Source organism: Tenrec ecaudatus, chromosome 5 (genome assembly GCF_050624435.1).
Source record: "Tenrec ecaudatus isolate mTenEca1 chromosome 5, mTenEca1.hap1, whole genome shotgun sequence".
NCBI classification, from domain to species: Eukaryota; Metazoa; Chordata; class Mammalia; order Afrosoricida; family Tenrecidae; genus Tenrec; species Tenrec ecaudatus.
Genome location: NC_134534.1, coordinates 65,708,796 through 65,725,187, shown reverse-complemented (window position 1 = coordinate 65,725,187; position 16,392 = coordinate 65,708,796). Strand labels below are relative to the sequence as shown.

The following is a 16,392-nucleotide window of genomic DNA, read 5'->3' as shown; positions in this document are numbered from 1 at the left end:
GCCAGCTAGAATAAAATCACTGAAATTGTCTGGGCTGCAGCTGCTTGCTGTTTAAAGCTGACACTTTCTACAGCGGGTCTTGGTTATGCCAAAAGCGCCAGGCCCTGCAGCTGAGTTCAGGCACTCCTTAGCTTGGTTTCTTCTTATGCTGATTTATGTTAAGGGCCTCCCACCTACGTGCTCCTTGGAGCGGAGCAACCAGACTTGGGTTTCAGTTTTAAACCAATAATATATATTTCACCCTTTTTTTTTTTGTATTATGCTTGTGATGTGCTCTGATTTGGGGGCTGTCAGGCTGACCCCAGAGGGGGAGACCCAGCTTATTAGGGGGTTGTTTCCTTCTTGGCCAATTGGAACTGAATTCGCTCTCTGGACTCCCGACTTTCTGCCTATTTTCTCCCACACCGTGATCTACCTGAGGTAAAAATCTACTTTTTCTTCTACTCTGAATTATGGCTACCCGCCACCACTCTCCTGGCCATGAGCTCAAGGCAGCCAACCACGTGGAGAGCTCCCGAGTGGGGTTCTCCTCGTGTCTGGGATCCCTCTCAGGCGTCCACTTGCAGAAACCGCTGTTACCAGCAAGGGCACAGCCGGTGCCCACGGGCTCGCCAAAGCCAGAGTGCTTTAGAGCATTCTTGGTTTGCTTTGTGAGTGGAAATCCCACACAAAAAGGGGTTCAGGAGAGACCCTGGTACCCTAGTTCTAATTTCAGGACTTCACCTCCCCGTTTCCTTCACCTTACCTCCCAATTTTCTGGTCTGGCAGCAGGAGCTCCGGTGAGTCCTATCGGGTCACCATTTTTCCCCTCCCAGGATGCTTTCTGAATGTACACTTACCCGTTATATAAAACTCTCATATATACATGGGAGTCTACCGAAACTAGCAGAGGCTGCTACCTGCACAGTCAGCATTTTGAAGCCATCATTCACTCCATGGAAGAAAGACAGGGTGCTCTGCTCTTGTAAGAATCACAGTCTTGGAGACTCCCGGGGGAGTTTTACCCTGTCTTGTGGGGTCACCATACGTCAGCATGGTTGGGGAGAACATGTGAACCAGAGAATCAAGCGATGGTGATCCTCTTTCTCTTGAAACAGCTATTGCCCATATCTTTCAACTGCTGGTATTCAAACACTGCTTGAAGTGACTCTTCTGTTTCTGCCCTGCGGTGCTTGTTTAGACCTTTCACGAACTTGTCAGCTCTCTTCCTCCCCCTGCTTTCCCTCTGTCCCTTCAAAGTACACACAAACTACATAGCATTGGCCTATCACTTGGTACTTCAGAAAGTTCCCAAACGGTAAGTTCTGCTCCTTGGAGGAAGAGGAACTGGAGCAGCAAAGCTGAGAGAAAGTAGCATGAAGTGGGAGGGTAAATAAGATGTATGAATTGCTGAATGGGAGGCTGGTGATCGGCCCTGTAAACCTTCACCCGATCCACAAGGAAACGTTAACGGGAAGGGCTGATTAGTCACATATGGTTAAATTAGAGGCTTTTGACCTAAGTGATCTCTTGTAATCCTTTCCAACTCTTTGATTACATAGTGGGGGGGGGGGGGCGGAGAGAGGGGACCTAATTAAAGAAGTACAAAAGCCAAATTATTAAAAATGTTATTGTTAAGATCACTGGTACCTAAGCCAGAAGTTGGTTCTTTAGTGGGTGCAAATTAAATTATAAATTCATTTAAAATCAAGATATGGATGAGGTATTCAGAAAAACATTAAATTTAAATATTAAGTTTCGCTTTGATAGGAATTCCTTACCCATTTTTACTGTTCAAACCGTGTATTTGAGGCCTTTAGGCACAAGAGACTAATAAACATAGATTCAAGATATTAAATATTAAAACATATTAACTTGGGGGAGAAGAGAATGATTAACAGGAAAGGTTCTTATTTGGCTTTTTAATCTGAATTTTACCAGTTCCACCTGACATATTTAAAACATTAGTTCATGTATGACCTAAATTGGTCTCTGCCCAATAGCTTCCTAGCATGGCGTCTACTCTTCTCTTTGTGATCAGCAGTGCTCCTGACCTGAAAAGTCAGAAACAGGCCTGGACTCGCCTTGCAGAGAAGCACAATGTTTCCTGGGCCAATTCTTTCGGGGTACCTACGGATTTCCAAGTTGATGACCTCACAGGTTTATGACCTTTCTATTGAGCCGGGGGTCTTCCATGTTGCTGCGTGAATCACCTGGGTAGGTATGTACTAACTACAGCCCACTGACCAAAAAAACAGTCACTATCTGCTTGTGTACAGACCGAGAGCTGGAAAAGGTTTGTTTATTATAAAATGGTTGGTGAAAAAAATTTTAAGGAGAGTATTTCGTGTACATGAAAATGATATGTTGTTCAAAAAAAATAATTATTGGAACAAAGCCAGTTTCTTTTTTTCTTTTCATACAAGCAGTATCTGTGAATGCTTTCCTGCTAGGCTAGCAGCTGTGGGTCATTGTGATGGACCATTGGCAAAGGTGGAAACAACTCCTATCAGGCCCTTTCCAGCAAAGGTTCTCCGATCTTTGACTAAAGAGATTGTTAAAAATCTAACCCTGAAGACAAGGATTCTGATGCAATTAACCTGAATTGAGGCCCAAGAATCTACAGATTTTAAACCACTGCCCTCTGCCATTCGGATTCAAGTCGCCTGCAGAACTGTAATTGGGAAAAATTCTATTTCAGGTGGCCATTGGGAAAATCAAGTTTGAGGTGGTCATTTGGGAACCAGGTGTAACCTGAAATCCAAAGGGACCCATTCATCTCTGCAGGTGAAGTATCTGAGTCCTGTAGTGTGCCCAGGGGCCATGGAGTCTAGGGTTACTTAAAAGAAAGCCAACTCCCCCAAACCATGCCTGGGCCCGGTACATACTGGGCCTGGAGAAAGACAGATCATCAAGAATGGGTCCTAAGAAAAGCTCTTCAACCAATTTCCCTCGCTTACCCGTCCGAGTCCAGTCCATCTCCAGAACAACGAAGGCTCATGGAGTTCATAGCTGGAGGCTGACAATCTACACACACGGTGTATCCCTCTCGGAGATACTGCATCCATCGCGTCAGGGGCCGGTTCTCCATCGCACAGTGATGAGTCAGTGACTCGGTCTTGAACTCCATACAGTATCTAGAGGGAAGAAAGAAGTAATTTTAACTTGCTGTCATTTGAGGACCAATCCTTTAGTCCACTGTGCACCTGCCACTTTGTTATTGTTGTTGTTAGGTGCCACTGACTCAATAGCGACTATGTGTAACACAGCGAGACACTGCCCCGCCTGCACCGACCTCACAATTGTTCTTATGTTTGAACCCAGGGTGGCCGGCACTGTGTCCGTCCATCCTGTTGTACACCATGGTGGTTTGTGCGGGAGGGGGGGTACTATGCCAACACCAGCAGGGCCATTTATGGTAGACCAGGGGTCTAGTTCTGACAGTGAACGGATAAAAACCATACGGATTAGAATAGAGCATATTCTGACTTGCCTGACTTGGACATGCCATCAGGACGGATCAGTCGCTGGAAGAGGGTATTGGGATTGGTGCAGGAGGACAGTGAGGGTCAGTGAGTCGGACTGACCCAGTAGCTACAGTGATGGACTCGAACACGCTGGCAGATATGAGAATGATGTAGGACTGAACGACATTTCTGTCGGTTGTACATACAGTCCCCGTTGAAATTTACTTGGTGGCAGCTCTCTAGCTATTGATTTAGAGCAAAGCCTGTCCGTCTGAAGACTGACTGACTGACTGACTGACTGACTGACTGACTGACTGACTGACTGACTGGAGAAGGTATTGAATGCCTCTTCACAGCAGACCTTGTAAAGTCTCTCATCCTGGATTAGGAGTGACCACGACACTGATTCTTTTCTCTGTGCTTCAGCCCCTGATTGGATCACCCAGTCCACATGATGCATGGCAGAAACCTGCCTATCCTCTGTCCTGTAATCGCACCACTAGATGGGGTGTGAAAACATGTTTTCAGGAACCGATTGCCCTTGCTTGCATTTTAAAGACTTGGATAACTTGAATAAGAAATCAACACAAGGCTGGTCCTTGGCACTCTGGCCACTGCCCTCTCCCCAGGGCCTTCCCCACACTCCCACCTGGCTAACCTGCAGGACGTGGGAATGACCCTGAGCTCCCCCCTGAAGTCCAGCACCAAAGTCACATGAGCATCACAGATACAAGCAGAAATGGGCAGCTGAGACATAGTGTCTGTGGCAGAAATGGTTGTTTTGATTGTTAAATGCCATCAAGTCGGGTCCCCTCATTGTGACCCTACGTACTGTGGGGTATAAAAAGACTTTCCCCCAGCTTTGTCTCCCCCAAAGATATGCCAAACATAAGAGGCTGTTTCCCAGCAGTGGTGAGAGGTCAGATGCTTAGAGATATTCTCCCTGAAGGCATTCAGACTGCTGTCTGGTCCACTGTAGGTATGAACCCTACTGATAAGGATAGTGATTGTTTCCATGGAGAGCCAGAGAACAGGTCAAACCTGCTCAGGGACATCCAAAGTGAGGCTGCCTTCCTGAATCTAGGATCTGCCCGTCTTGTCACATGTGTGCCCCCAATCCCTCCCCTTCCTATTGTGTGTATATCCTTAGATCTCCCCCTCTTGTTACTGCATTACCTATACTGCAACCTCTCCCTGTGATGTATGTCTTTACCTGTAATTAGGGGGCTTGCACGCCCCCAAAAGATATATAAGCCTTGGTTAGTAATAGACCGCTCTCTCTCTCTCCTACAGTTCCCACCTTCCACATCCTCACGTGGACCACCAAGCAGGGCTGAGGTGAGCATGCTACCATAATGTGTCTGACTTCAAAAAAAGAAATGTGTCTGACTTCTTCATTTTACTCTCTATCTCTCTTATTCTCTATGACTTTCCTATAATCATTATCGCTGTACAGTTGTGCCTGCCGGGTCTGTGAGCATTTGTTGGGGCTGGCTCCCCTGACAGTATACAATGGAGGGAAACACTGGCGGTCCTGCGCCAACCTCACACTGGTTCCTCGGTTGCTCATTGTTGCCGTCCCTCTGACAACCCATCTTGTGGAAGGTCTTCCTCTTTTACCCTGCTCCTCGGCTTTACCAAGCATGATGCCCTTCTCCGGGGACTGCTCTCTGCTGACAACCTGTCCGAAGGACGTGAGAGGAAGCCTCCCCATCGTTGCCTCTAGGGAGCATTCTGGCTGCACCTCTTCTAAGATGGATCTGTTTCTTCTTTGGGCAGTTCATGGTACTCTCAATACTCTTCACCAGCACCGTAATTCAAATGCATCATTCTTTCATCTTCTTTAGGCCAACTTTTCCACATGCATTTGAGGCAACAGAAAACACTATGGCTTGGGTCAGGCGCACGTTAATCCTGAAAGGAGTGTCACCTGATGCAGAGCTATGAGAAGCCTGTAAGAGTCTGGCTGTGGCTCAACTCGGAAGGCCTCGGGCAAGCAGGCAGACCTGGGTGACAGTTTAGAGTCATCACTGTAGTCACAAGTGTTAACAATTCGTCGGGAAAGCAGCCTAGGGAAAAGCCCCGTGTTCTAGGAGAGATGTGCATGGGGGTCTAACAACGCTGCAGTGGGTTCGTGGAGGTTAAGTGGAAGGTGTCTGGAGGGTCTGCTTCAAAGAATATCTTTCACAATGACACCAGTACCAGTTGCCATGGGGTTGATTCTAATTGACGGCGGCCCATTTGGGTCAGAGTAGACTTGTTGTCCTTAGTGTTTCAAACAGCTGGTTGTTTTCAGATCATCGGGCCTTCATCCAGTACCTCTGGGTGGCTTCAAATCTCTAGCCTTTCGACCAGAAGCTGAGTATCTTAAACATGACTGTGTTAGTCCGGATTGAATAGAGAAACAAATCCAGCAATGTTCATTATCTGTATAAGAGAGAACTTTGTATCAAAGAATAATTATTGTATAGTAAGAAGAGATCCAGAGCAAGTCCATAAGTCTGATATTAGCCCATATGTCCGATATCAATCTATAAATTCCTCTCCAGACTCACATAACACATGCAATGATGCCAAATTCAGGAAGATCACTGGCCAGTGGGTGGAAAGTCTTATGGATCCAGTGGCAGTGGAAGCATCTCAACACTGGTGTGGGTCTTCTCCACGTGACTCCTCCAGCTCCAGGGCTCTGGCTCCATCAGCTCCATCTGGCTTGTCATCCGGAATGTGAAGCAGAGAGAATGTGTGTCCCACCTCCAGGGAGGAAGACAGGAGTTCTCAGCATCCTCAGGTGAAAGCCATGCCCACACAGAGGCATGATTGTGACCTGATTGACAGGCTAGACTCCACCCCTTCACTCAAGTTGGCAGGAGATTATGTCACTCTAACAACCACTTAGGGTAGTTACATCACTGCTCCAGACACCCCAAACCCGTTATATAACGACTCCAGAAAACCAAAACCAAACTCACTGCCACCAAGTTGAGTCGGACTCGCAGTGAGCCTATATAAGGTTTCCAAGGCTGCAAAACATTACGGGAGCAGAGAGCCTCTCATTTCCCTTTCAGAGTAGCTGATGGATTTGAACCACTGACCATGCAGTTGGTGGCCCAACACTTAGCCAGCAGCACCACCGGGTAGGTCACATTCATTAGGTGAAAAGAAACACACACGCTGTTGTCACTGAGTTGATTCTGACTCATAGCAACTCTACAGCACAGAGTGGAACTTTCCCCAGAGTTTCTAAGGTTATAGTTGAAATGAAAGCAGGCAGCTACATCTTTCTCCCAAGGAGCAGTTGATAGAGTTGAACCATCAACCTATTGCTTAGTAGCCAAGCCACACAATGGCTTCTATGTAGTAGATAATTTTAGGTATTGAAGGAACAATGTTGGGGCACTTTATTCCCATAAACAATTACAGTCTCAGTAACTCAATTCTACCCTGTCCTATAGTGTCGCTATGAGTCGGGATCAGTTGCATGGCAGTGAGTGAATTAGGTATTGGAAGAAGCGCTGGTGGTGCGGCTGGTTAAATGTTAACCATAAGATTAGCAGTTCAGGCCCTCCAGCTACTCCTCAGGAAAATGATGAGGCTGTCTGCCTTGGAGGTCCTATATCGTATATGGTATGTGGTATATAGTAATGTAGCATACAATCATTAATATATTCCACCCAGGAGGCCTGGTGGCAGAGTGGTTACACATTGAGCTATGATCTGCAAGGTCCACGGTTTGAAACCAAGGAGCTTCTCTGGGGAAGAGAGATGGGACTTTGTACTTCCATAAACAGTGACAGGCTCAGAAATCCACAGGGACAGTTCTGCCCTATCCTATAGGGTCGCTCTGAGTCGGCATCAACTCAATGACAGTGATAGTCCACCCACCGTCCTCCAGTCAATGCGGACTCATAGTGGCCCCAGTAGGACAGGACAGAGCTGCCCCTGTGAGTTTCTGAGACTGATTGTTTATGGGCAGTAGAAAGCCTCCTCTTTCTCCTTCTGAGTGGCTGGTGGTTTTGAACTGCTAAGATCACAGCACAGTGTGTAACCACAGTGCCTCCAGGCCTCCTCTATGTGGTGCCTAATGTATAGTGTGCGATGGATAGTATATAAGGAGTCCTGGTGGTGTACGAGTTCTACACAGGACAGAGATCCACCTGGTTGGCAGTTTGAAACCAGCAGCAGCTCCTCGGGAGAAAGACTGGGCTTCCTGTTCCCATCAACAGTTACCGTCTGGGAAACCCACAGGGCTCGCTAGGAGTCAGCACGGACTCAGTGGCAGTGACATAGAGTGCACCGTGGACATCATATTGCTGTGCGGTGGGACCCACTGGATGGCAGTGGGCTTTCAGGTCTTGGGGCAGGAAATGTTACGGCGCAGCCTGAGCCAGCTTCAGCAATGTCTTCGATGACATTTCCTCATTCAAATCTGACCACAGCGCCACGTGTTTGATAGAGTGTCCTTAGTTGTTGGTTTTTAAGGTAGAACATGGAGGCGGGACAGTTACCCAAACATGATGGTCAGGGCGGGGCAGCGTGGGGATCTGGTTCTGCCTGTCAGATTGGACTTGAGATGGGCGTGAGGGCTTCCTACCAGCCCGTGCCACTGTGTCTTTCTTCACGGGAAATCCTCAGAGCCGACGGGGGCACCGCTTTTAAAGTCACCAGAGGCGATGCTGGCCAGTCCTATGAAAACTGCCCGGAGAGCATCCCAACTGTGATTGCTCAGGAGTTCGTCTCTCCTTTTTGGAAATCAGATCTCGGAGACCGTGGTCCGCAACCTTCCTCATGCTGCGACCCTTTCATACGGCTCCTCATGTGGTGGTGGTGACCCCAACCGTAGAATTGTTTTCGTTGCTACTTCATAATTTTGCTACTGTTATGAATCGTAGTGTAAATATATGAAATGCAGGATGTATTTTCATGGTTATAAATAGAACATAATTAAACATAATTAAAGCACAGTGATTAGTAATTACAAAACAATACATAATTATATATTGTGAAATATTTATGTGTTTCCCAATGGTCTTAGGCGACCCCTGTGAAAGAGTCGTTTGACGCCCAAAGGGGTCAAGACCCACAGGTTGAGAACCACTGTCGTAAACAGATAAATCTACCTGTCTTCCACCACAAAACAGGGAGGAGGTAAATCCTTTCCCAAGTCTGTGAGGATGAGTCCTGTCTTATCTAAAATCAATGAGAAAAGTCAACTGTCAAACCAAACGGACTCTTTTGTATTGACCTGGCCAAATACATAAGTCAAAAAACCCCAAAAGACCAAGTTACCCAGGATCCTCTGTGTCTGTCGACCACTGTGAAGAGCTGTGTCTTGTTCTCTCCTTGTTGAATGTAGAGCTAGTTATGAAGGCAGGGGCTGGAGAGGGGAGAGTAACATTTAGAACACATGGAGACTCAAGTCCTCAACACAATATTTTCCAAACTTGGCTACATGCCTATAGAAAGCCCTCATTTCCAAGTCCAGAGTCTGTGGCAGAGCATTCAAGACGGGAAAGGGCTAAGTGACAGGGTCCAGCAAGACCCCATGTGAGTGCGTGCCGCCGGTACAGAAGAGCCCGGCAGACCTTTGACAAGCACATTTGTCTGCAGTGATGAAAACTATGTGAAAAAGAGGGCAGGGAGACAGAAGAAAAATCAAAAGGAAATACACACACACACATATATATATATATATATATTATATATATAATTGAGAGAGAGAGAATATTAAAAATGAGAAAGAGGAGAGAAGTAAAGGAGGGAAGTGTGAACTATTCCTCAAGTTTCTGGGAAACCAGTCTGTCCATCACTGCACCTCTCACGCCTACACGCCAGCATCGTAGGCAGTGGATGAATGGGTCAATACAGGAATGGACGAAGTTATGGAGATGCCTCCAAGGTGCCCGGGCCCTATTCCCCTGTGGTCTTCTGTTCCTATACTGCAACAGGGGTAGCTCCACAGTCTCTCTCACCCTTGGTTTCAGAAACAGAACGAGCTCAGGAAGGGCCCTTTACAAGCTGCTGTTGTCTGGTGAGACACCGATGTCATTCATCAACAGAGTATGGTAAACAGTATAAGGATACTAGTGGCAAAGTAGACGCTTCGTGCCCACACTTTCTTTTTATCTGACACCTTACTGCCCTGGTGAGATCCTGGTGGGTCGGGTAAGTGTTGGACTGCTAACTTCAAGGTCGATGGTTCAAGCCCACTGGTCACTCCTTGGATGAGAGATGAGGCTGTCTGCTCCCATAAAGAGTTAGAGCCCTGACATCAAGGCTCCTTACACTTTGTCCATGCCTGGTCCCCTTTTGCCCGAGAAATAATGTACAGCACATGCAAGCACTGCCACAAGCCCCTCGGGTTCATTATGCATTTGATTTTGAATTAATTTTGGGTCCTTGTGTATTCAGAAACCTTTTACTTTGCCCGCTTTTTCTTCACAACCTACAGTTTCAGAAGGTTTGCTCTCTAGGGTTATTATGACTACAATGGACTGGGGAATTGGGGAGTTTGGTTTTGAGAATTCTGTTTACCCACGCAATGCCCACTGTCAAAGAGTCCATTCTGACTCAGTGACCGTACAGGGCAGACTAGAATTCCCAACACCAAGTCTTTACAGGAGCAGAGGGTCAGAACGAGAGCACAACAAGCAGCATGTAATCGGTGCCGCTGAATCACACAGGTAGAAATTTGAATTGGTGAGTGTTCTGTTTTGTAAACTGTCAGCAAGAATAACAATAAAATAAAGTCTTTTTAAAAAGTTACACCATTTTATGCAACGTATTGCCCAGAGAATGTTTAAATTCTGTTTCATTTTTCCTTTTCTACCTAATCACAACCTTTGGTGTGAAGTCAAATTTAGGGAAGGAGGGAACTACCTCATCTGAGTCCCCTCAGGAGGGTGGGGTGGGGGGGATAGAGGTGGAAGAGGCTGCTCAGGAAGGGGCGCCTCTGCTAACAGTAGGCACAGAGATTCCCGCTTCAAGTATTGCTATACTGGTGTGTCTATAGCCTGCTGAGTTAGCAAAGGGCTTTCATATGAAAAATCACTGATCAAAAAAAAAAGAAAAATCACTGATCTCCCCAAACACTGCATAAACCAAACCAAACTCACTGCTGTCCAGGGGCCCTAGGACAGGGCAGACATACCCCCTGTGGGTTTCTGAGGATGTAGTGCTTTATAGGGGTAGAAAACCTCATCTTTCTCCCACAGAGCAGCTGGTGGTTTTGAACTGCTGACCTTGCTCTTAGCAGCCAGTGAGTGGCTACTATGCCACCATGGGGTGTTATTCTAACCTTCCAAAAACCAAAATGAAAAGTTACTATCAAATTGATTCCAACTCACAGTGACCCTATGAGGGCCAGGACAGGGCAGAACTTCTGGAACTGGAACTTTCTGTGAAAGTAGAAAGACTCGTCTTTCTCCCACAGAGCAGCTGGTGGTTTCAAACTGTTCACCTTGCAGTTAGTTAGCAGACCCATGTGTAACCCACCACACGCCACCCCCACAACTCCTTATCCCAATGGTACTCATCTCGAAACACACACAGAGAGCTTCAATACAGAAGAGATAAATAGGAAGTGTTTAATTAAACAAGAATTCCAACACAGAAGGTAGCTTTGGTTTTTAAGCCCCACTGTCCCTGGGTGATGCAAATGATGAACAAGCTTGGATGCTAACCAGAAGGTTGGAGGTTCAAGTGCACCCAGAGACAAGCCTGGCCATCTGCTTTGGGGCGGCAGCCATTGAACACTATGGCTCTACTCGGACCTGCATGGCGTTGCCTTGACTCCAAGCCAACTTCATGGCAACGGGGTTGGATCGTGCTCAGTTTCAAGCCTCTGAGGTTGTAGTGCATGATAAAAACAAGCCAGCAACCTGGCCTGGTCTCCTCCACCCCTCTCTGGCCCTGAAGGGTGCTTGCGTTGGTAGCACACTCTCTGGAGAGGGTTCCCGCCCCTTTCAAGGGTCTTTGGTAAATCAGACTGGGCGTCAGATTGCCTGAGGTCATCAGACCAGCACTTCTTTTTAATATTCCCCACAAGGCCATGGTTTTCAATCTCTAAGTTATACTTAGAGGTTGCCTTCCTCTGTTCTGCGTCTACTTTTGTGTGGACACACACAGGGGCAGATTGTCCGCTCAGCACGGGATCATTTGTGTTTACTCACTAATCTGTAGTGAACAGTTTCACAATCATTTTGGATTAGATGTCACAACTGTTTCGTTACAGATTAGTAAATAAACACCTGTAGAACAGCACTTCCCTTGCTTCTTGGTTAATCAGACGCTGGAAGCCCACCGCCTGTGCCCAGGATAGAGGCCTAGTAAGTGTACCTTTCCCTTCCTTCCCCCTTATAGTCACACGTACTGTGGGCTTCCCTGACAGGCTGGGTGCCGGCTCCTGGCGCCCTCTCAGGCCACCATTGTTCGGTTTCACAAGAACTTCCACACGGTACCTCGTGTACTTACTTTGAAGATCAAAGTAAACTTTGGTTTTCCTTTGAGAATTTCCTAACGCCCTCTGACACATTAAGAACCAAACCAAGCCCCCTGCCATTGGGTTGATTCCTATGTACAGCAGCCTTCTACAGGGTTTCCAAGACAGTGGCTCTTGCCAAAAGCTGCCGGCCTCATCTCTTTCCCTGGGAGCGACAGGTGGGTTAGAACTGCTGACCTTTTGGTTAGCAGCCCACTGCCTAACTCACAGCACCACTAGGGTTCCTTGCTGACACAAGGGGTGTCACAAACTCGGGTGTGGAATCCCCCGATTCTTGGTCTGTAGATAGATGCTGATGAGAATAAAGTGAAAACTGAACAAGAAACACATTTGGAAGCAAAAAGTATGAATGCGCACTGATATCCTTTGTGGCAGACAGTGCATATGAACAATTCTCAGTGAGAATGCAGTCAATTCAATAATATGGTTTTTAAAAATTGTCCTCATGATATCATGAAATATTGTGATACAGATGAAACAAAAACAACAACAAAGTAGCTGTGAAAAAGCTTCACTGGTCTTGTTTCATTCATTGGGATTTTTAAGAATGCGTATCTTAGCAGAAGCAAACTCCCCCCCTACCCCCCTCCCCGCCCCATGGAGCGGCTGGTGGGTGAGCTGGTAAGCATCTAACCACTGCACCACCCCGCCTCCTTCTGGCCTCGCAGTGTCTTTCTCTTTCCATCCATCCCCCAAATCTGCTGCAAAAATCTTTTTAGGAGCCCTGGTGGTGTATTGGTTACGAGTTGGGCTGCGTGCCACAGGTCCACCTTAGAAACCACCAGCGGCTCCGAGGGAGCCGACAGGGCTTTCTACAGTTGCGAACCCCCCTGGGCAGCTCTACCCTGTTCCTTGGAGGGTCACTATGAGTTGGAATCCACTCAACGGCAGTATGGCAGTGGGGCTTTCTGCTTTCATATTGCAATTTTAGCGGTAGTGAGACTGGTTAGCAGCAAAGCGGTGTCAAGGGGCATGGGGGAAGCCTCATTGGTTGTTTTGTTTTGTTTTTAAGAACTGAAAGATCCAGGTGGAGGTTCCAGTGCCCTTCAGTGAACCCCAGTGACCTCAACTACAACCCCGTTTACTATACTGTGGCAGCCAGAGCCATGACCCTCCAATGGTGTCTGCGACTGTCCTACTCCCCCTGCTTTACATAGTCAAGGGGCGTCTGGTCAGAGATTAAATAAAGCTTGCTACTCAACTGACCACAATACAGGAAGATTCGTGATGGATTATGTAGACAGGACCAAGCCTCATCATTCTCTCTTGGAGTGGGTGGTGGGTTTGAACTGCTGACCTCCGGTTAAAAGTCTAGCGCTTTACCCAACAGTACCACCAGGCCTCCAGAATGGAATCAGAGGGGCCTTTGAAAAAGCAACCAGAGAGCACTCTGACCAGAGGGATGAAATGTTGCAGGTTTTGAAGATGGAGGAGGGAGTAGGAGAAAGCTGAGACTGTCTGCTCTCATAAAGGTTTACAGTCTCGAGAACCCTACGTACAGTGGCTAAGAATTGGAATTGACTTGATGGCCATAGGTTTGGTTTGGAGGTTAGAGAGCGCCCACACGCCTTGCCTTTCTCCACAGGAGTGACTGCTGGGTTTGAACCGATGACATTGCTGTTAGCAAGCCCGTGTCTAATCTACAGCACCACCAAGGTAAGGGAAGTGATTCTCTCCTAGACCCCTCTATCTCCCTGGAAGAGAACACAGCCCTGCTGAGGCCTTGATTTTAAACCAGTGTCAAACTTCCAACGCACACGACTTTGATTGTGTAAGCCGCTATAAACTCACTGCCATCAAGTCAATTCTGAGTACTGATCAGTGCTTGTCTGTGCTGTAAGTTTCTCTGACTCACAGAGACCCCAGAGGACAGTAGGATTGCCCCTGTGGGTTTCCAAAACTGTTAACTCTTTATGGGAGTAGACAGTCTCCTCTAGTTTTCATGGAGCTGGGCGGTGGTTTTGAACTGCTGGCCTCACGGGTAGCAGCCCACCACGTAACTACTATGCTCCCAGGCTCCTTTGGGGTAATTAGCTACCTCCAACTTTCTGAGGTATGAGCACGCAGCATAAGCTCTTCCACACACACTTCCCCCCACACCCCCCCAAAAAAGCAGGCTTTCTTGGCAGTGACTCTTCATTTTCATAGCTGTTATGAACATTCCCCTGGTAAACACGTGTTGGAATCCTAGCCCCTGCTCCCACCTATGTAGGTCCCTCATTTGGAAATGAGGATGTCTCCTTTGTTATTCCAATGAGGCTAACCTGAGGCACCAGGTCCTAAACCTCATCCTTTCAGAGTCCTTTGAAAAGTGACACGCACTGGAAAAGAGGCCATGTGAGGAACTGTCTGCAAGCCAAGGAATGCCAAGAGCGGAAGACCTCGCCGGCCCCTGCCACAGGGCTGCCATTTGGGCCCCAAACTCTCAAGCTCAGGAATTAATGAGCGTGACCAACACCAACAGCAAACTCAGTGCCATCGAGTCCAGGCGGCCTCCTAGCACCCCTGTGGGACAGGGTAGAACCGCCCTGTGAGTTTCCCAGGTGTAACTCTTTATGGGAGTAGAAAGCCCCATCCTTCTCTTCCCTCGGCAGCTGGTGGCTTCGAACTGCTGACCTTGGGGGTAGCAGCTCCACTCACAGCCACTCTGCCACCAGGGCTCCTAACAGGAACTACAGTGGAAGATCAACTAGCTCTCCTTGGTGCTAGGTGCTCTGGAGTCAATGTCAACTCAGGGTGACCCCTTGGGGCCACAGGGCTCTCTAGGCTGCAATATCTGTTCATATCTGTTCGAGCAGGCCTCTAGGTGTTCTCTGGAGTAGCTCCTGGGGTGAGGGTGGGGGTGGGGTGGCAAGGCTCCTTAGAGTGAGCCTGACTGGACCCTTAACCACCGTGTGCGCCACATCAGGGCCCTAAGTCCCGCACTGACAGACCGATGGACTGAGTTCCCTTAGCACCACGATACACTCACTCTCATTATCTCATCCGTGCACATTCGGGAGATCCATGGCGGGGAGGGGGGGCGCAGCCGGGAATAGGGAGGCACACAGCCCAGCCAGCGTTTCCCCAGCTTCCTGTCTCCTTTGGGCAGACCTTGCCCACCCCACTCCCTGCAGCGCCTGGAACTTTCCCTCCACCCACCCCCCACCCCCGTGGCCTCCTAGGGGGGGACAGGGCGGAAAGGCACCCGAGAGAACAGCGAGGGGAGGGGGCAGCTGCAGTACCAAAGGCGTGCCCGCAGTCGTGGCCCCGGGCCGTGGAGTACTCCAGGCAGCCGGCTCGCTCCTCCAGCGGCGGGCACGGGGCCCCGCCGTTCTGCGGCTCCTGCTGCACCGGGCGCCTCCGCACGCGGGCCGCGGGTCTGCACTGGGCCGCACAACCGCTCCAGGGACTCCACTCCCCGACGAGGCACGGGCGAGCTGCAAAACAGCACGGGAGACCTGAGCACAGCAGCCCCGGGCAGGCGCGGCCACCCCCACAAACATTCCGAGGACCAAAGCCTCAGCCCGCCCTGCCCTGCCCGGCTGCTCCTGCCACCCTGGAGGCTTATGGCTGGCTGACCAGGCGCCTCTCCTCCAGGCAGGGAGGGGATCTGAAAGTGGTTAGGGGCCAGGGTCCCACCGGGGTCGTGAGATCCTGGCCTTCAAGGGCACGTCCGCACATAGTCCCAGGAGCCAAAGGACGGCCAGTTAGCTTTTGTTTTTCTCCAGATGTTAGCCTCATTCTGCCTTGCCCGTGCCTCTGTTTATTAGTATTAGAACAGAGCACACATTCGCTGCCGAAAACGTAAAGGAAAAAGGGAAGTCTGAAAAGCACCAATAATTCCATTACCTACCCAGGTCATTGAAAAAACCAAACAAACAAAAGAGACCTTTTCAGCATGATTTCGGTAAAAGTTTCCGGAGCAAGTTGGTTTTCCACGCAACACTGCGGGCATGTTTTGTTTCCTGACACTGATTGTACCAGGCGTTTCCCGCTCCCATGTTTCCTTCATTCCTGTCCCATCCTGGCATCTGGGCTTTGTCCCTGGGCTAAGGCTACTCTCTTGAGGGTCCTAAGGAGCACTGTAAGGAGCCTGTAAGGTGATGAAGTGGGCTTTTGGGGCTGCTAACCCCAAGGTCAGTGGTTCAAACTCATCAGTCACTCTTTGGGGGGCAAATATGGCTGTCGACTCCGGTCACAACTCTGGTGGTGAAGATTAAAAAGTCTTGGGAATCCAAAGGGGCAGTTCCATTCTGTCCTATAAGGTCACTGTGAGCTAGAATGGACTGAATGACAGTGATTCTAGTGGCACTGGCCACCTTCCCAGGTCAAATCTTGTTACCAAGTGTGTTTCCTAAGGAGAGTTGGCTTAGGGCAACACAAAGAAGCCTCCAAATTTGAGCTTCTTCTGGATGCTCAGTTATCTTCCTTCCTGGCTCCTAACCATTAGCAAACCAAACCCAT

At 48.6% G+C, this 16,392-nt stretch overlaps 1 protein-coding gene across 1 annotated transcript in view; it reads right to left on the bottom strand.

Moving 5' to 3' along the window:
* The window catches only part of SBSPON (somatomedin B and thrombospondin type 1 domain containing), a 38,787-nt gene that overhangs the window by 2,427 nt on the left and 19,968 nt on the right, over positions 1–16,392 (bottom strand). The window contains exons 2-4 of the mRNA XM_075550650.1: positions 15,171–15,365; positions 8,736–8,823; positions 2,940–3,116 (exon numbers count right to left, since the gene is read on the bottom strand). Of these exons, the coding sequence (XP_075406765.1) occupies positions 2,940–3,116; positions 8,736–8,823; positions 15,171–15,365 (460 nt within the window). The remainder of the gene's footprint in view (positions 1–2,939; positions 3,117–8,735; positions 8,824–15,170; positions 15,366–16,392) is intronic.